Consider the following 20,135-nt stretch of genomic DNA (forward strand, 5'->3'; position numbering starts at 1 on the left):
CAGGTGAGGGCTAGCTGGGTTTTGGGGCGGTGTGGTAGTTCCAACGGGCAGGGTCTGGAAACTGGGCTGCGTTGAAAACCGAGTGATTTCCCCCACGCCCGGTTCGGACAGTGCTCGGAGCAGAGTAACGGGGATCTCCCGGTGCGCCAGCGCAGCCGCGTCTGGCGGCGCCTCCTGGCCCCGCTCCTCCGGCGCTGGTTGCGAGCGACCCCTGAGGGGGGCTGGGGCCGCGCGGCGGGGCGGGAAAGGCGCGCGGCTGAGGGCGGCCCGGCGGCGGCCCGCTCGCCTCAGGCCGGCGGGCAGGGCCCGGTACCGCGGTGGCGGCCCGGTGCCAGGGTGGCGGCCCCGCGCGGCAGGAGAGGCCCGCAGTCACCTCCGTGGCTGACTGGAACCGCTCCCGTTGCCGAACCGAGAGGTAGCTAATCTGTGCCCTACTTCCCGTCCTCTTGATATTCCCCACTCCTCCCAAAAGCGGGCGGAAGAATGCTTTTGCTGTTTCATCTTTAGACTGTTGGCCCTTTTTTTTTTTTTCTTTAAATCTTTTGTACATTCTTTCCTTTTTATATTTGGGATGATCTGGAGTACTTGTTAAGACTTCTACTTCAAAGTCGAGCTCTGATAATGAGCTATAAATCATACACAGCTCATTTGAGAGGGAGGAGGGATGGGATGAACGCTAAAATAGCACTGGAAGACTTCAAAGGTCTGTTACACTGAACAGTGTTTCTCAAAATTAATGGACGCATCCTCGGCTGCGGGTGTGAATTTTGATTTCAACAGGACACCAACAATCTGTATCTCTTCCAACGTGCAGGATTTGACCACTAGCTGTTAAAAAGGAAAAGCACCCCTGAGGCTGGCTGTTTGTATCCTGGTGTGGCTGCGCGGGGGCGAGTCTGGCAGCCCAGGCCTCGACTGACTGGGGACGTTCCCACCAGCCTCCATGTGAGCTCCCCAACCTCCCTTGTCCGTCTTTCTGGATGTTGAAGCTGTGTGCTCTAATGCTGCTGAACACACAGATGAATATATATGTACTCTTTTTCTTTTTTTTTTTTTAAGACGTTTTTTGAAGTTCGAAGGGATGTTACTGGGTTATTTTCCATAACTGATGAGAAGAGTTAATCTATTTTCTTCTATATGCAACATTTGCCAGAAGTCTCTTGCAGTAAATCCTGTTACTTGTCTTTTCATCTCTGCCCTGTGATGCAACAACAGAGTGGAGCTATTTGCTTTTTAATGTAAGCTGGCTTGTAAGTATTATTTAGTGTATCTTCTGTATGTTGCAAAAGAAGATAATCCAGTTAAGGTCAAGACATCTCTTTCTATAGCATTTTAAAAAACTTGTGCTTTTATATTAAGGGCTCTTCAAATAATGTAAATGTGTATTTAATTAAACTTTACTGAAATGAAATTAGCTCCAAAGTGAGCTCATTTTTACAGCTTTTCTTCTGTTAAGGAATATGTAGGTAGTTTTTGTTTTCTCTTAGGCTAGCAGGGTGGTATCGGTAGGGGCAGAAAGAGCTGAGGAAGACTTGAAAGCTTTCAGCTATTGTGGCAGAGTTAGATCTGCAAGAAAATTAAATGCATGTATGTTTTCACTTCTGAAAGGGTAAAGGAAGATGAACTCTAAACTTTCCTTCTCAAAACACGCATTTCACCGATGCTCCTGTAAGGATATGTATGGAGCGTTTGAACTGATGGAAGCAGCAAAGGAATGGGAACAACCATTAACTCTAAATGGAAAGCAGGGCTAGCCCTCTCCATTAAGATGACAGTGACGTTTCTTAGAGAATTTGCTCTACTTTGAGGGAGGGTAACTAATTCATTATTAAGCTGGATTTATCACTGGCTTAAAGATTCTGCCTGAGCTAAATAACTTTTGAGAGGTTGAAATAGGTTACTGTGATGCTTGCACCAACCTTTCTTTGTGTTTGGGACTTGGGCCATGGGTAAGGGACCATCTTTCTACTTCCAAGCCCGAATTTCACTTTGACTGCTGCTCAACTAACTCTCAGATGATGGCGTGTTAGGTTTGTGTGGAATCAATGCTGTGGGGTTTTCTGGTTTACATGGTTCATGTAATGTGGTAGTTTCTTTGGTGAACTCAAATAAATTCTTAGTTTAAGAAATAATGTCTCAGTTCATGTTCATTGTCTTTGGTTTTGATCAATACTGATCAAACAACATAGTTACAGTTTGGTGGCTCACTGGGTAGCAGGAGGAGGCTGAATGTTTAATAGTGGATGTCAGACACACTTGATCCTCCACAGAACATTACTTGATGGTCTTACGGCCAGTTGTTGTCTGATGACAAAGTTGGCGACCTGTTATAAGGAAATTTGTCACAGTGATATTTACTGTGATAAATGGCACAGAGCTAGGGTATGTTTTTTGTAACAGGGACGTTTTGGTGCCCCACAGTGGTAGCATGGAATCACCTGATTTCTGCAAAATGTTAACTTCCAAAACAACAACAGAGTAGTTACAAATGCAGTGTTACTATAAAATACTCTTTCCAAAGAAAATATTTGCCATGCAAAAGCATATGAAATTCTGTGTGTGTCAGACCATGGTGTAAAACCAGAAAGTTGGAGTGTATTTTAATAAAAATTATTTAATTTATGCTGCGTATGATATTATGAACACTGCTAATCTAAGTGGAAAAGAAAATATTTTTTCCTTGCCATTATAGAACAAGAACAGGATACAACCAAAAATGGAAAATCAAAAGGTGCAGAAAAAACAGTGTGGTAAGATACCTAACGTAATCTGTCATTTATTATCTGCATCAATTTTACAAAGTTTTGTTAGGCTGTGGTAGGTCCATCATGGGGTGGTCAGCTGTTGGGGAAATGTTCTTTTTCCTTGTTGCCAGCGATTTGGATTCTGTATTGGATAGCTAAAGGGCAAATCTAATGACAAACTTTCAAACAGTAACTAATACCACCACAGTGTCACCTTTTTTTGCTAATATTTACCCACATTGTTATGGTATTTTAACTTCAAGAAACTCAAAACCTTACAAGTGCTTAAAATACACAGTATCTACAGTTACTGTTGCAAATAATTATCAAATAAGTACTTTTATTATACCCAAAAGACTAAGAAACAGATTTTCAAAGTGGTTTACCTTCCTAGGGTTGTATGTAGGTGCCCAGGAAATGCTTTGTGTTACTAGCTTGCTAACCTAACAACCTTGAGCTGCTGTGGTAAGCGATGAAGTCTTCTGTAACTAAATCTCCTATAGGAAGCCTTGCGTTGTTGGATTCTTTCCCTAATCAGTCTGTAGATTTTCAATTGTATTTTCACTCTGAATATTTTCATGGTTCTATATTATTCACTAAAGACACTTAATGCACCTTGCAATTGCAAACGTAATGCTTAGTAATTTGTATCACATTTACTAATAGTTACTAGTAATTAAAGGCCAGTAATATTTAAGGAGGTTGTTACTTTAACAAAGGAAATCATGCTCAAATAACAAACTATGGAAAGGAATATTTTTAGGTTAAGTATGTTTGTTATTTATAGATGGATAGAAGTGGTGTAGCTCCATTTTTGCTCACTGTTTGGTTTTTTTAATTAATTTTTGGGCAGGTTTATTGTAATACTAAATAGATTAATAGAAAGAAAAGATAACAATTTACATGAAGGTTTTTTATGTTTGTTCTTAGATATGAAAACAGATCTGAACTTACTGCTTGAATGCCTTAAATATCAGATGGACTGCCCTGTATCTCAGAAAGAGGCTTTGATGACTATTTATTCAATTTGTCAACAGAACAGTAAGAAGTGTTTTTCCTTAGAAACCACACAATTTACATTAAGAAGCTGGTTGTCACTGTAAAAAAAAAAATCTAAATGATATAAGGCTTGAGAAGTTATAAAATCTTGGAAAGTTTTCATTTTAGAGAGAAACAAAAGCAGTTTAATTTTTGTTTTTTTTTTTTTTTCTGTTATAGGTGAAGCAAGTGAATATTTTCGAGAAATTGGTGGTTTGATGTTTATAAATGATCTTGCAAAGTCAAGTGTTCATTGCATAGTAAAGGAAGCAGCTCTATTTACATTAGGAGTTATAATAGAGAGTAATGGTAATAATAAGTAATATTATTTGTGTTTCCGGGTGAGTTATGATCCCATGTTATTACTTCAGCTTGTGCTTTGTCTCTGGTTTTTTTGGTCTCAAAATCTCAGATGACAAGATCATCAGCTCGAGTGAGGGGCAGTAAAGGTGCCACTGTTTCACTGTCCATCCCTAGATTTGGAGAAATCACTTGCTGATTTGTGTAAACAGCATGTCTTTATGCCACCAGACAGCTGTACTACTTCTCTTCCTCAGCAACAAGTGTTAAATGACTCATAGATTATTCCAAAGTTTGCCTAGGTCCTGGTTGGTTTAGAACTGACTGCGGGGGGAAGGCCTCAGTCACTTTATTGCCCTGTTTTGTCTCCACTCACCACATGTTGGATGCAACTGAGACTCTAGTTACTGTACTACAAAAATAATTTAGGATGATGAATGACTTGCTTTAGGACTTAATGGTTTTTATTTTCTGGTTTCAGTTTATTGTCAACAAACTTTGTGTACTTCTGCACTGTTCGAAGACCTCATTTTGTTTTTAATTAATAAGGATTCTGGTGTGAACTTGAAAAGAATGTCTGTTTATGTCATCTTGGTACTGGTTTCAAATAATAGTAAGTTGGGGTTTTTTTCTGTGTTATAACACCATTTTTTTTCCAGTTGTCAATCTGCAGTACAGAAATTTGGAACACTCAATAAGTAATGTTTTGGTAAAGTTAATTTATAAAGATGAATGGTTGCATGTTGCTGAACCTGAAGTATGCAAGTAGATCATAGATCACTGGGATTTCCTTAGATAGCAGAAAGTGGTTTAGATCTAAAAATGAATTTTATTTTTTTTTTTTTTAAATATAATGCAGAGTTTCTGACAATGTATAGAAAAAATAGATGTAGAAAGAAATGGAATGTTTTTGCCAATGTGTTGTTATGGTTTTGTATTTGGGTTTTTGGGGGATATATGCTTAGGAAATGGAAATAGAAAGTACATATGTAAATTAAACTTGACATTGGGATTTGTCTCAAGTGGCATGTCTCTTCAGAGTCTTGTCTGTGTTCTTTTTTAGAAAGTGGGCAAACCTATGTAAGAGATACAGGCTGCATTGGACTTCTGCTGCAGTTATTCAGGTAAACCAACAGTCGCAATTCAAACAGGGAAAATGATGGACTATTTCACGCTTACGTTTGCTTGACTGTTTTGGACTTGTTTGCATTGTTCTTAACAGAACAACTCTTTCCACATCTGAGATGAATATGTCAGATGAAAATACTAACCAGTGCTACCAGCTGTGGTCTTCAGTCTGCAGTACTCTCTGTGCCTGTGTTAACAATCCTCAGAATGGTAAGTGTTGCTGTTGAAATTGGGAAAAAAGTATTTCTACAAAGTGACAACAGGTTTTTTTTTTTCATTTTTACACTTCAACTGAAATTTCATATTACATTTTGATTTGGGGTTATTTGTTTTTACTTTTCCAGAAGATAATCAAAACATTTGCTGTTCAGTTTTTCCGTATGCCAAAGAGTGGCTTGAATATTGCACAGAGCCTGAGATAGTTCGTCCTATTTGTTCATTTGTTGGTCTCACAGTTGCAAATAACTGTAAGTGTAGCTCAAGCTTTAAATAGTTTTTCTTTTATAAAAGTAAGTTTAATTCAATAGTTAAATGTTTGATTTCTTTTTGTTGATTTCTACAAATTCATTTGCTATTCTTCCAACTTTTACTCTGAAAACTGTGTTCCACCATCTTTGCTTACACTGCATTGTGCTTAGGTCCACAAATAGCCACCGACTGGCAACATTTAGTAAGGTCAGTAGAAACCGTTTGGAACCTGTTTTGATTAAAAGTATTTTACAAATACAAGTCATTATTACATCTCTGAAAACAATGACTTAGGTAGAACTCAGGCCTAATGTTTGTTGGTTGTATGTGTGTATTAGGGCCATGTGTTTCCTGTAACTATTTTATAAGACAGTTACTGCGTTTCTCAAGATTAATGTGTATCCAACTTCAGTTCTGTTGTATGGGTGGAAATGTAATGATTAATACATGCACAGAAGGATTGTGATGACTGACAAAATGTGAAAACAATTGGCAACTTGTATTTTTTTACGACAATTTTTTTTTTTTCCACTAAGCGTATGTGCAGAAATATTTTGTTTCTATTGGAGGATTGGATACATTAGCTAAAGTTCTCGTCAAACTGATGCATGATTCCTGTGCGAGTCACTCAAGCACAAAACTTGCGGTAGTGGTAACAAAGACTCTGGATGCCTGCATTGCTAATGCCTGTGAGTGAAAAGACGGCTACCATTTTTTATATATGGTAATTTTAAAATCTGGTTTCAGTGGAAAAATGATACAAATGCTTGCCAAAAGGCAATTAAGTTATTATACATCCCAGGTTGTATTGCAGATTTTTAAAAATTCAAACGTGTATGTGGGGAATGATTCAGTTCATCTGAGGTGGGTTGTCCCAATGTGAGGTCTTTGTGTATTCCATCAGAAGATTTTGAGATACCTGTAAGCCTGATGAATCTGTGCTGTCAGCCATGATTATTATGCCTGACACTTCTGCCATAAATGCTTGCTAGCGGAAGTTCAAAAAAGTTTAAAAGCATGTACTGCACTAGTTTTGAGCCTAGTTTCAAAGAAGTTGGTGTGTGACGGGATTAGGTTTCAGCGTGTATGTATTAGCAGTGGTGTTCCCAGTTTCAGGAGGAGGTTGCCCTTTACCAGAATCATTCCTAGCTCTTCTTGTGGCAGATAGACTATGTGTCAGACCTTATTCTACTCTTTCTTGCTCTGTTCTGAAACTGATAAAGGATGTGGAGAAACTCAGCAGAGGCCTACAAAACTTGCACCTGGCAAAGCCCTTGTTTATCACATCTTCTGCCACATCTCTGTACAGCGCAGTCTGGGAGGAAGGGCAGTGTCAGATATGGGGAGCAGCACGGGCAGAATTACTGCACTAGGAAGGATGTGGTAATTGGAAGTGTTAAAAGGAAAGAGAGTTAAGAGAAGGACTGTGCAGGCCCAAGGCTTTTAGAGGTCTGAAGAGGTCCCCTGGACAACAGCATTTTATGCTTGGATGATTCCTTACTATATGGTTTACTTTGCTTCAAATTATTTTCAATATAATAGCTGCCACGGGTGTTATCTTGACGAAGTATCACACTGTGTCAGAGCTACTGAAGCTGCTGTCCAATGACGCTCTGGATACTGGAGAAAAAACTAGTATTATCCTAACAATTGGACACTGTACTGAAGTTTGTGGTAAGATTTTTTTTTTTTTTTCTTTTTTTCTTTCTGTCAGTTTCTACTAAATTCTCATACAGTAACTACTTCAGTGGTGGTGTTTCATCAAGACTGGAACATGAGGGCAAGATCTATTAAATGATGTAATAGTAACATTCATTAAAAATGTTTGCTATAATGTTCCATCTTTAAATTTTAAAACCTGTTGACAGATAGTATATTTAAGAGCTTCAAAAAAGTAGACTGTTATGCAAGGATTCAGAGCTGGGCTTAGGTATCACAGGGTATAATTCATCCAGACCTGAAAACTACTACAATACATACATACCAAATAACCCTTTTTGAGCTCTGTTTTAATGGCTCTTGATATCTACAGCTCCTGTCCAGTGTTTACATACCTATGAACTTCTTTAAAAGCAATATAACAGTATTATTTTTGAAATAACATAAGCAGTAGGTAACCCTGAAATGTTTTTGCTAGGCTCCTCGGGGCTTTCCCAAGTGAAAACAGAACACTTACATTGGTATTTTGTGGCAGTACAAGCAAACAGAATGGAAAGCTCTGCCATGCTGATCATTGTTTATTTATACTACTGTTTTTTCTTATGTATGTTCAGAAATGCAAGAAAAAGGGATTATGTTAAAAAATCCTGATTGTTTATCATCCTCTAAATGTCAATAACAAGTTCAATAATTAGTTCAGTAGGTCATAAATCTGGTATTTTAAGGCACTTTTTGATTAAGAATTAATTGAAACAAAGCTTAATGGAAAATGCCTTTCAAATAGAAATATGATTAAACCAACAGAATAAAAGTTTCTCATAAAGTGTCAACACTGACAAATAATCATATTTAATCTTTTGTTGATTCCTTTGTTTTATCAAGTTTAGATGACAAAGAACTATTTTTAGAAAGTTGTCATTTTTGTAAATACCTACTGCAAATGAGATCACTATAAAAAAGTTCAGCTAATTATATAATTAATGAGGAGGAACAAATTAGCCAAACCAGGATTAAACTACTAATTTTATTAATTTTGCTAATTACAAACATTAAGCTTTTGATATTTCTGCATCTCAAGGCTTACATAGATGTAACATACATACTTCAGGAGTGCATACCAGAGGAAAGGAAATACAGAAGCCATAATTCAAATATTTAGGTGAAAGTTAAATGAGTTTGGAGCTCTGTCATATAATTTGTCTCAGTCCTCCTTCAGTTTTCTTACAAGAACAAGCTCTAGTCAAACCATCCTGTGTGATCTAGAGCGCTCCTGCTGCAACCCCGGGAGTAGGTCATTATAGCAGGCTTGGATCCTTAATGAAAATCTCTCTTTTGGAATTTTTCTGAAAGTTACTAGTATTAGTTTCTAAAATTACTGTAAGATTAACTGTGTATGAGGCTGAAACCAACCTATTTTCCTTCACAATGTCCTGTTTTAGAAGAAAACCAGTGTGAACTGCTCCAGAACAATGGTCTTACACTTATGATTCAGGTATTAACTGAGTCTCAGGATGAGGAATTAAACAAAGCTGCTACTTTTGTGCTGCAAAACTGCAAACAAATGAGTAAGATTACTGTCTTTGCTTTAAAAATTACAGAGATTATTTCCATCTTTAAGTTCTGTTGACTTTCTAAATTATTGTAACTGTAGCAGCTCTGTAATTCTGTGTACAAGAGATGTTTGTTTTCTGCAGAGAAGTTGTGTATTTGCCACTGGGACTGATTGTGGCATTTAGGCAGAAAGAATAAAAGTAAGAATTCCGATGATGCTGCAATAATGCATTTGTGAAACCTATATAAGTATGGCCAGGCCAGTCCTCAAAGCTTTCCCATCTATAAATTACGTGCAAAATATTAACATTGACATTTAACATGCAATAGGCACTCTATGCTGGGCATGTACCATTGCATATAGAGACTAAACCAGTAGATAATGAAGCCTGAAACCACCATGACTACAATTATTCTGCAATATTAAAAAAATCTTGATCTTTATTTTTAAAGTAGAGTGTATTTTGAAATATCCTGTTTAGTTGTTGTGTTTTTTTTAATGACTGTATAATACTACCAATGAAACAGAAAGACACCTTGTCCTTTAATCTCTAAAGCATGGAAGGTATTGTGCAATTGATAATTATTAAAAAGCATGTATCTACATTTTTGTACTGAAAACATAACCAAGAGTTTTGTTTAAGATGGAGGAGGGGTGGTGAGTTTCAGTGTCCATTAATATGGAGTTTTTATTTGAGAGACGTGTACTGATAAACGATATATAGATTAAGGATTAAGTCCATGATAAAGTCATTTTTTAGAGCGCAGCATCATTGTGTAAACAGCTTATAGTGATAGTAATTGCAAGCTCACCTCTTGTAACTGCAATTTGTATTTGAAGTGTATTAATATTTATGTGTAAATTTAAATTAAGTTGTAAAAAAATTATTATTAAGAGGTTATATTTTGCATTACAGTATTGAACTGTCCCTCAGCATACTAAAGCATAATAAAAACTTATTAAGGTATTCACTGATAAAATTTGGAATATTAATATTGTTTTGTCTTTCATAAAGCTGAACAGTTGTCTCTGAAAATAAACAGTAATTCATTAAATGTGAACAATGCAGAAGAGCCGGATGTGCAAGTCAGAAGAAGAAGTCTACAAGACTACTGGAAGAAAGCAAAAGAAATTTTACACAGAATAAACTTCACTGAAAAAGAACATGATGAGGTTGGCCTGTTTACCAAAGTAGGATAAAACTAAGCAAATCTTTCCAGAGTTTAGGGAGAAATGGAAAGTAAACCCTTAAGATAACTTCAGTGTGAGCTAGAAAAGTAGGGAAAACATTGGATGTGTGTGAAACTGCAACCTGCAACTTTTACCGTTACTGTGTATCCTACAAAGTTAGAAATATGGAAGGCAATCGGAGAATGCAGGCACTTATATTCTTATGAAGCATTTTAGTTTATTATAAAACCAGATTTTCTACAAAATTGAGATCGTTTAGGTTGGAGAAGCAAGAGTTGGATTTATTTTTAATAGCAAATCACTTGAACCTATAATTTTAGTATTTGCATGCATGAAACGCCCATGATTGCACAGCTACAAAGGGATTAGATGATAATGGAAGATTGAACATAAACTGAAATTACAGTTGTTTCATATTTTCCTTTTGCTGTATAACTACTTGGTATCTCTGGGTGTGGAACAGCAAGTTTTTGAGTTATTTAGCTGGATCTTAAGTTAATTAAATCTTTTATTTCTTCAAGTGCCTTGTTTTAGTAGCAAATCCATTGCTCCAGTCTGGAATTATCACTTAATAACTACCCCTTCGACACCTTCAGCAGCAGTGCTGTCTTGTTGGCTCTCCACTCAGTCAGGGATTTTTGAAGCTTCTCTGGAATTTGCTTTACCTTCAAAGTTAGACTGGTCCGTCCTAGTTTATCTTGTTACTAGATTTATTTAATATTTTTATAGAGCTCATATAGTCACTAAGTAGTATTTTTCAATACAGGAAAGAGTGCAAGGAAGAGTATTTGTAGACAGATCAGAAGCCAATATTGAAGCATCAAAATACCATGAAGTGAATCCTGCTGATCCAAAAACTTACATAGAAAGAACACATAAAGAAGTACGTTGTCCACAGCTGACCTCTGAGTTGGATGATCAGGCTCTTGCTCCACCTGTACGTTCTTCTCGACTGAAAAATGAAGTAGTGAACACTGTGGATCCAGTAAATGCTTCTACTAGACAAAGTGAACAGAGTAATATTCCACATGCAGTTAATGAGCAGACAGACAGTGTACTTCAGAGTCACAGTATAAATGAAAAAACCGCTCGTGTAAAAAATCAGTCTGTTCTTCAAGTAAGGTAAGTGTGTTATACTTAAGCAGAAATAGTAGGTTGCTTTTCTTTAGTGATTTCCAAATTGAATGTCAGCCTTTTAGATTTTCTGGTTTTCTTCTCGTGAAAAGACATAGCCTTTTGGTGGCTCACTAGGGAATATTCTGTGGTGTTCTTGACATCACAGGTCCAAGGTTATAGACATTGTAGTAATAAAAGCTTCTGATCTTCTTCTCTGAATGGTAGGCTTCTGACAGATTGTGTAGAGAGCCTGTTACCGGCCGTGTTCTGATGCCCTCAACGTAATGAGGAAAAAGCATCCATAGTTTTTTGCCTCAAAATTCTCACTAGTTCGGTAGAACACGATTTGACCCATTGGTTTGGCTGAAACCATAAAGAATTCTCTAATAGGCACTTAGTAGGAAGATGGCGTTACAGAACTGCTCTGCAAAAATTGAAACTGGAGTGCCTACAAACTAGTGAAAAAAACTCCCCCCGGCCTTTCTCCCCTTGTACTCAATTGCTTCCCTGCATGGGAAGAGAAGGATACAGCCTTGTTTAGTCATTCACTGTTCTCTTGCTCGTTGCTCTCGCACAAATTCTTATTTTCCTCTTTTTTTTTTTTTTTCTTTTGCTTCTTGTGGTTATCTTTTCTAAACAAAAAAATAATTGTAGGCAACTTGCAAGGATAAATACAGATTCCATTATCTTAAATTTGTATCTGGAATATCCCTTGAGACAGGCAATGGCAGAGTATGAACAAAAATACATTTCTCCTTTTTTTGAGTTTCACATTTTTATTGTGCTTTTTTGATGTGGCTGGCTGGACTCTGCTTCTATGCAGTTTCCCTTCATGCATTATATTGTAACTTTGCAACTACCACAGAAATTATCAAAAACCTAGGATATTTTCCATGGTTCATTCAGGTAAATTTTGCTTTGCTACTGATTAGCATAATTTCACACAGCTGGTTTATTTGTTGTTCTGACCCCTGAAGCACAAAACTATTAAGTAATTAATTTTTTTGGGGGGGAAAAAGCTCTCTCCTTGCACATGTATTTGTGTGAAAACAGGAGTTACCCAAGCATAACCATGAATTTGGCTCCTTTCTCCTGCAGCATTGGGAGGAGGTAGTCAATGACAGAAAAATGCATGATCACCACATCACAGGAGCATGTTGGTTGCATAAAAGTTAATCAATGTAAGAAAAAAAGAAAATCAATTATTTCTTAGAGCAATTGCTACATCTGGTGAAGGCTACAGTATTTTGAAGACTTTGTGAAAGTTTTATGTGTACTATGTAATCTTTACGTGACTCAGAATTGCAAAGGGCTCTGGAAACCAGCATCTTTTGAAAGCTCTGCACTCCGAACGCTGGGACAGACACGCTGAACTGCACCGCAAGGAATGCTAATCACAGATCTCCCGTAACCAGGTTTCTAACCCACAGTGATTACACGCTGGATACTACAAGCCCAGTAACTTGGGATGATTAGAGTGATTTTTTGAGAGTTCTATCTTTTAAATATATAATGTGGTTTTTGCTTTGCTTTTGGAACGTGCGTATTAATTTACAGGTAAATGTATGTTGTGACGTTTTTTGGGGTTTTAATTTTTTTCACATTTTGATCTTCCCAGTGAACACTTATTTAAACAACCAGCAAAGACTGTTAAAAATATGAAACAAACATGCAGACCAGGTACAAATAGCTAAACATATTCCTTTCTTAGATAATTTTGTTCTCAATGAGATTTTGATTAGTTTTGTGCACGTTATTCACTACTTTTTATCAGATGTTATGTATCATTAGATGACAGGGTACATTATATATAATATCCGTTAATTGTTTCCATAGTTTTGGATTTTTATGTTGTATACTATTTTACCAGGAGAATATTTATTCTACTTTCCTTCTAATACATATTTTAGCTTTTAAAAATTGATTTTAACTATTCAAATGAATGTATCACAGATAAATGTTTTAAGTTTAGTCCGAATGCAATCTGTACTGAACAATGAAAGCCATTAACGCAAAAGGAGTAAGGATGCTGGTTTGGGGATGGAACCTACCTGTGTAGTGACTTTTATCTGAAGCTATTCCTGTATGTTGAACATGTGTTTAAGATAAATGTTTTTAAGATTTGCATTGATCTTCTTAGTCTGATACATTTATTTCAGAATTGGATCTATTCAATCAAATCTTTATTAATAATTTAGTTTACTGTTACTTTATGAAATTTATAATTATTCATTAGATTAGTATTTGCCAGAGTGGTAGCTTTCAGGTGACCAAGTTGATTTCCAGGTTATACCTGTTTAAACTGAGAATAAGTATTATTCCAGTATATCGCATTTTTCAGCATCTGATTCTGAATAGAAATAGAGTTTACAGGGCTTAATTAAGCAACGTAAGTTTACAGGGTTATTTTGCTATGTTCAAGTTGAAGTAAAATGCTTTGGGAGAGTGATGAAAAATCACTTAATTGTAGTTATTCTGGATTTACAAAAATGTAAATGTGATCCATTTAACTTCAGGAGTTTAATTTGGATTTTCTGCTGTTATGTAAATTAAACTTTAATAATCTACAAATAGAAAAGACAATTGAATATAGGTACATTGATGCATGATTACCATGGCAGAAGACAGACTGCATTTCCTTTGTGGTTTTTCTTTTCCTTCCTAATTTAGATCAACATTTATTCTACTCGGAGATAACCAAGGAAGAAAAAAGTACTTCAACTACATCTGCATCCCATAAAATGGCAGATTTAAGGTGTTTAGGTAAATGTTATCTTAGATCTTTCTTTCTTGAGTCCGTAACAGAAGCCTTAAAGAGTCAGCGATGCAGTAAGTGAACTGACATTACAGAGATTTTAACACATCTATTGGATTACCTATTATGTACTTCTTTGCTGCTGGTAGTCAGGATTTGTAAGTGGATTTGTAATCAACCCAACCAACCAACAACAACAACAAAACAAACCCCAAAAACCTTCACCAGAAGCGGGGGGGGGGGGGGGGGGAAGCACACAACCCACCTTTTAACATCGTTTAGGTGTATGAATCCAAGTTGTCAAACTAAATTGAACCTGAGCTTTAGCACTGCTTTATCTTAGGCAGGAATACTGCAGATACCAGTACCAGTGCCCTTCTTACAGTTCCTCACAGTGCAGAAGTTCTCCTTCAGCTGACGTAACTAACTGTGAGAACATCCAATAACTAAACCATAAATTACCCCAGGAATGTCCTCAAAAACAAACAGGAAGACTTCCTGTGAGGAAGTTCATACCTAAGCTAGACTTCTCATTTGTTCAGGTTGATACAGGTAACTGTTACAACACAGAGAAGGTTTCAAATTGTAGCAAAGGCATCTTTTATGTTTTGTCTCCTGGATAAATGTGCAAAGGGAACTGAGGCCCCTTTCTTCCCATCCCACTAATATTCTTACTTCTGGAGAGGATCCGTGCCTCATTTGGTACTTCTGGAGTTGAAGTGCAGTATAACTTAGTCCCATAGGTCATGTTGAAGCGTAACCTCTTTTGAGATGTGTATACTGGAAACTGGAGGTCAAATTGTGGATCATAGTGAGCAAAATAAAACACTGGACTCTGTGATGGCTTCTATAGCATTTGTGCTTGCTGTTTCTGCAATATCCTATTTTTTTTCCAGGTTGTGCAGCAGGAGGACTGCCCTTCAATAGTAAAACCTTTACCAAGATGTTGCAAAGTTGTCCATACCAGTGTGACCGTCACAAAGTCATTCTGGAAGCTGAAGAAAGATATAAAAAGGAACGCTGCAAATTGGCTGTTTGTAACAACAGTAGATATGCAACTCACAAGAGTAATTATTATTTTTTTTAGTTGTAACTATTGTTTTAAATCTTCTTCAATCTTCCTTAAAAATTCTGAACTTTTTTTGGTCTGATTCTGATTGTCCAGCTCTTGTAAACTCATTTAATTTGATTTACTGAGGATTTGTACTAAGATCAGAACTAGCCACTTCGTTTTTGATGATCTTGTGTATTTCTTGGCAGTGGTGATATATCCTCATTATAGGCTTTGATGAGACTCTGTCCCGTTTGCCAGTTAGTCAAGTACTAATAGAAGGGAATATATTAAGTTGAAATGTGTGAATGGATGTAGGACATCGTAACAAGGTCATTTCATTCTAACATTACATACTTATGGATGATAGGGGCTTATAATTCCTAATGAATTAAATAAAAACACATCCTGTATTTTTCTGGTTTTATGGAGCCATTTTGAAAATTAATCAGTTATTACTTACTGGCATTTGTACCGGTGTCCATCTTCTATTTTCCAGAAATACTGCTGACCCCAGTGAAGAAAGACAGACTGCATACAGAAATATCAACTTGTGGGAGCAAAAAGGATAGTTTCCAAAGTGAGGGCTTGGTTTGGAAATTAATGCAAAAAGCTTTTACTGACTAAGTAATTCTTTTGCAGGACTTACCATGGGAGGCTGTGGATAGCAAATTATGTGGGGTTTTTTTTTCTGTGGATTCTGTGAAAAATCTGTATGTTAATAGGCCAGAAAGTGCATATTCTATAATCAGGAAATGGTGTTGTGCACATGAGTTCACAACGAAGTTACCTCGCGCTTGCTTTGTATGTTCAAAGCTGACTGCTTTGAATCCTGTCAGGGTTACTTCCATGCCATCTGCTCTTTTTCAGTTTCGTGGCACTGATTTTTAAAATGGAGAGGTATAGGCAGGGTCAGGACGCAGTGCAGTTGCCTGTTCCTGGATTTGGCATCACCCTGTTATACAGTTAGAGCCGTGTTATCCTGTTACACCTGCTTCTCTGCCTGCTTGGAGCTCTGCTAAGGACTTGGGTCTCTGCGTGCTAAACAGCTAAAAGGGTCAACCGTAACGTATGCAACAATACTAGAGCAAGTAACTGAGAATTAAGTACAGGAGATCAGTTTACCTGTCCTATATTGTGAGGTGTTGAATAAGATGTTATTAACAAGGTAGAGATGGAAACATGACTGTAAGTTCCATTAGTTTCTGCAGTGCAGTTTAGGAACCCTGTATTTACATAAAATGGTATTTTTTTGTAATACACAACAACTGTCCATTTGTAAATAGCAGAGTACACCTCTTTTACACCATTTTATTCTGTAATATAGCAAAAAATTTAGTGGTTAAATTTTTTCCCCTTACTCTGCAGATACATATTTTTTACATAATTCACAAGGAATTTTCTTCAGAATGTGGTGTTTGTGGGTACATCCTGCAGAGCTCCAACTACAGTCATACATTACTACATTCATCAACTAGTAACCAATACTGATTCTCATGATTGATGACCAGAAATTTTCAAGTAGGCTGAAGCAGCTCTCTAAATCAGTACTTAAATTCTAAAACATTAATATTATTTTAAGAAACATTCCCTTTTGAAAAAACAGCCCACCCGTCTGGACTTCATTTTTAGTCTCCTATTTCCAAAAACCTTGTTTACATCATTATTTTAATTAATTATTTTTTGGTAAAATCTAGTAGATTGACTTTTAAGTTTTTTTCCCCCTTCCAGATTCAGAAAATAATTAACTTGTCTGTGATAGCTATGGAGGTATTTTAAAATTTAAAAACACCTCCAACTTTATTTTGTCTCAAGAGCCCATTACACTAATATATTACCTTTAGCAAGTAAACATTTTCTGAAGTAAATGGAATTTCCCAGTCTTTCTTCCAAGACCAGATAGTAGCATGGCTCAAAAAATGGTTCTCTTAAATTTGAATTCTTAAAACGTTACCTGTGTTTCCTGGTTTGGTTTGGTTTTGTTTTTAAGAAAGATGCATAATGTTTTACTGTTTGGATTTTTTAAGGTATTCTTTTGACTCCGATTAGAAAAAACAAATCTAATACTTCAAATAGAGATGGACATAGTAAAAATACTAGGTTGACTGATGACTATAACTTGATACCTACGTATGCAAACTGTGAGTATTACCAGAAAATTAATTCTGTTGTAAGTGTAACTGACTAGTTACAGGTTTTGCCTTCAGATCAGGGCATTGAGAAAAGCACCTGTGCTTGCTATTGGAGACAAGTGGCTAAGAATTTCAATAGGTACGTTCTTGTACCTTCAGTCATAGTATTATTGACATTTGATTTAATTCCTATTATTTGCTAGTTGTTTCCAATGCATAAATAATCTTCATGTATTAATGATGAGAAAAAGAGCTAATGAAAATTAGATATTACTAATAAAGCAACATTTACATATTAAAGTTCATCAGAAGAACTGTTCCTTTACAACACTATATTCAGTTTTACGGTAGATTTCAGTTAGTTCAAAGTAACTAAGAGATGGCCTTGTTCACCATTCCATAGCTTTCCAAAAAACCCAAGATGCTAACTGGAAGAGACGAACAGTCAAAGAAATGTGCAACCAGCAATGTCAGCACTTAAAAGAAAATTGCATATATTCACTTGACAAAGATGAGGTTAGTTATGCAAAGCCTGATCATACACTTGCGTATTTATACATGTCCAAATAAAATCACTATGACTTGCATAATTTCTTTTTAAGTCACCTTTAACAGGAGCCCAGTAGCAAAGTGAACCTTATTAAAAAGATATTTCTCTGTTGATTCTACTCCAGTCACACTGATTTATCCCTGAAATGAGTTAAGCATTTCTCAGCTGCCTTCTGAATAATGGGTATGGAGGTGTGCTTCTTCCTGCGCTAATGAAAATTTGTGGGGTATAGGAATAATAGAAACCCAAAGGAATAAACATACTAAAGGTATAAACTATGTAGGCATGACAGAAATGAAGGTAAAGGTGATGGAAAAATGCTGTATTTCAGTAAGTGGGTGACAGTGAAGAAACCTTGAAGATAACCTGGTTATCTTGACAAAGTGATCATTTCTTTAGAACGACTTAAGATCATATTGTCAGTAACAATGCATTACTTCCAAATGCAGAACCGTGTGTAAATTTACATAATTTTTAATTACACCAAAATAAATATTTGCAGAACAATGAAATATGTTCCCTGGACATGACCACAAGACCTTTAAAGAAAAGAAGAAGAACCCGAAAAGATTTCACGACTGAAGAAATTAACTGTCTTTTGATGGAGTAAAAAAAATGGGTAATCACTGGAATTCAATTTTGTGGTCTTACCCATTTCAGAAAGGACGGATAAGTGTTGATCTTTCCAAGAAATACTACAGGTTACAGTTGCAAGTAATCATACTTTGATTTTCTACTGATCATATATGCTGTCAGCTCAGTTTTCAGCTTTTGCATCTGAACAAACTTGCCAAGAAAAGAGACAGGCTGTCAGAATTTGTGACCCGTGGGACTGTGCTTTGTGTCAGTTCAGTGCTAGGTGCGCCAGGCGTTAGGGTGGTCTCCGATGTAATGCAATTGGGGCTTGTGCTTGGAGGGAGAGAACTAAACTGGGAAAATACTAGAGAACCTTTGAACTGTCCAGGAGCACATGACAGGATACAAAGAGGATAAGAATTTAAGCTAAAGACTCTAATGAATCCCTACGTTTATTAGGAAGTTGATCTTTTCTCTGTTCGGTCTCTTTTCTGATGATGGTTTGTGAAATTCTCTCTGGCAGGTTGCCCCACGTTCAGTATGTGCAGTCCTTACACAGAGATGCTGTCCGTGGGCGGGGTAGATGGCATTTCTGCTGGGCTTTGGGTAGTGCGGGAGTGCTTAGTGGGAAGCGTTTTTCTACTGAAATGTTTTCTAAAATTGTGCAGTTTTGTGTCAACGTTTGCCTTGATATTTTCCTTTTTATCTCCATTTATAGAGGCAAGAAAAAAACAAAGATCATCAATAACATGTTTCGAGAGTATTTTCGATTTTGTTGCAGAACGTTGAACAGGAGCATTTTTAACAGTGAGGTATTTTCACAACAATATGAGGCCTTGGAGACTTCAGATTGGCTTGGACTCGTGTTTTTCAGTGATAACATTCACTGACAGAGTTGTTATGCTTTGTAAATTTCAATTACATGTAACGATAAGTTTTGGTGTGTGGGTGGTTTTTTTTTTTTAAATAATGCTAACAATATTAGTAAAATTTATGGCTTTTTAAAAAATGATTTAACTTTCTTGAACATTTGATTTATGTGACATTTGATTTGGCTTTTTGTTTTAATTTTTTTTAATAATTTGCTTTATACCATTTGTAAGAAAAGGCTATATTGCTAAAAAAGGAGTATTTTGTCAGGAACTGGTAAGTGTTAATGTTATTGTGTCCAAATTTGTTTCCTCTTAATCAGAGAAATATTTCAAGCAGATAAAATATTTTGTCATATGTTTAATGTGCTGCATGTGCAGAAAAATACACCTATGACAGAAAACACCAAATGTATCATTAAACACTGCTGCATGTGTTAGGCAAATCTTATGTCAGTAGAGCAAGTAAATTGGAATAGAAAGCTTGTGGAAATGTCAGAACTTCTGGGTAGAAGATTTAGTGTGTGGTTCAGCTGCAATATTTCTTGACGGATATTAATGGCTGGGATAACATTCCTGGACCGTGTACATTAAATATTTCAATGTTGAAGTATGTAGAATGCAGGTACTGGCAAACTTTGGCTTCTGTTTACAGCTGGACATTTTTTGGTGTATTATTCAAGTGAGCAGAACCATCATTTCTGCTAATTACACAGGTTTTTATAGAAAGCTTTAGTGAAAGTCTTAGTAACTTGATTTTTCTGTGGTAGTGTTAATATTTAGTTTGTATTTTTTATCAATTGTGATAAAGGAATGATTAACCGATAGTTAATTTGTTATGGAAAAAGTTCAGTTCTCTTCTTAGAGCTAGGTTTTCACTGTGATGTAGCTTAAATGCTTAAAACAAGCAAGATAACTGAAGTGAAAGACTTTGAGTAAAGATGTCATGATATAATAAATAGCTCTTCTAATATTTTCAGCTGTTGCGATTTGGGTTTTGTGTTAT

At 36.3% G+C, this 20,135-nt stretch overlaps 1 protein-coding gene across 1 annotated transcript; it reads left to right on the forward strand.

Moving 5' to 3' along the window:
* Nucleotides 1-1,945: 1,945 nt before the first annotated feature.
* Nucleotides 1,946-18,413, forward strand: TERB1 (telomere repeat binding bouquet formation protein 1). Its single transcript, XM_086468829.1, is given in 17 exon segments — nucleotides 1,946-1,949; nucleotides 3,675-3,785; nucleotides 3,963-4,091; nucleotides 4,564-4,695; nucleotides 5,146-5,206; nucleotides 5,305-5,420; nucleotides 5,555-5,677; nucleotides 6,215-6,367; nucleotides 7,221-7,352; nucleotides 8,777-8,902; nucleotides 9,905-10,080; nucleotides 10,847-11,197; nucleotides 13,818-13,959; nucleotides 14,848-15,018; nucleotides 17,030-17,172; nucleotides 18,169-18,274; nucleotides 18,277-18,413. Coding segments are annotated over 17 exon segments (2,313 nt in total).
* The last annotated feature ends 1,722 nt before the right edge of the window (nucleotides 18,414-20,135 follow it).

This window comes from Leptosomus discolor, chromosome 8 (genome assembly GCF_034619465.1).
Source record: "Leptosomus discolor isolate bLepDis1 chromosome 8, bLepDis1.hap2, whole genome shotgun sequence".
In the NCBI taxonomy this organism is placed as follows: Eukaryota; Metazoa; Chordata; class Aves; order Leptosomiformes; family Leptosomidae; genus Leptosomus; species Leptosomus discolor.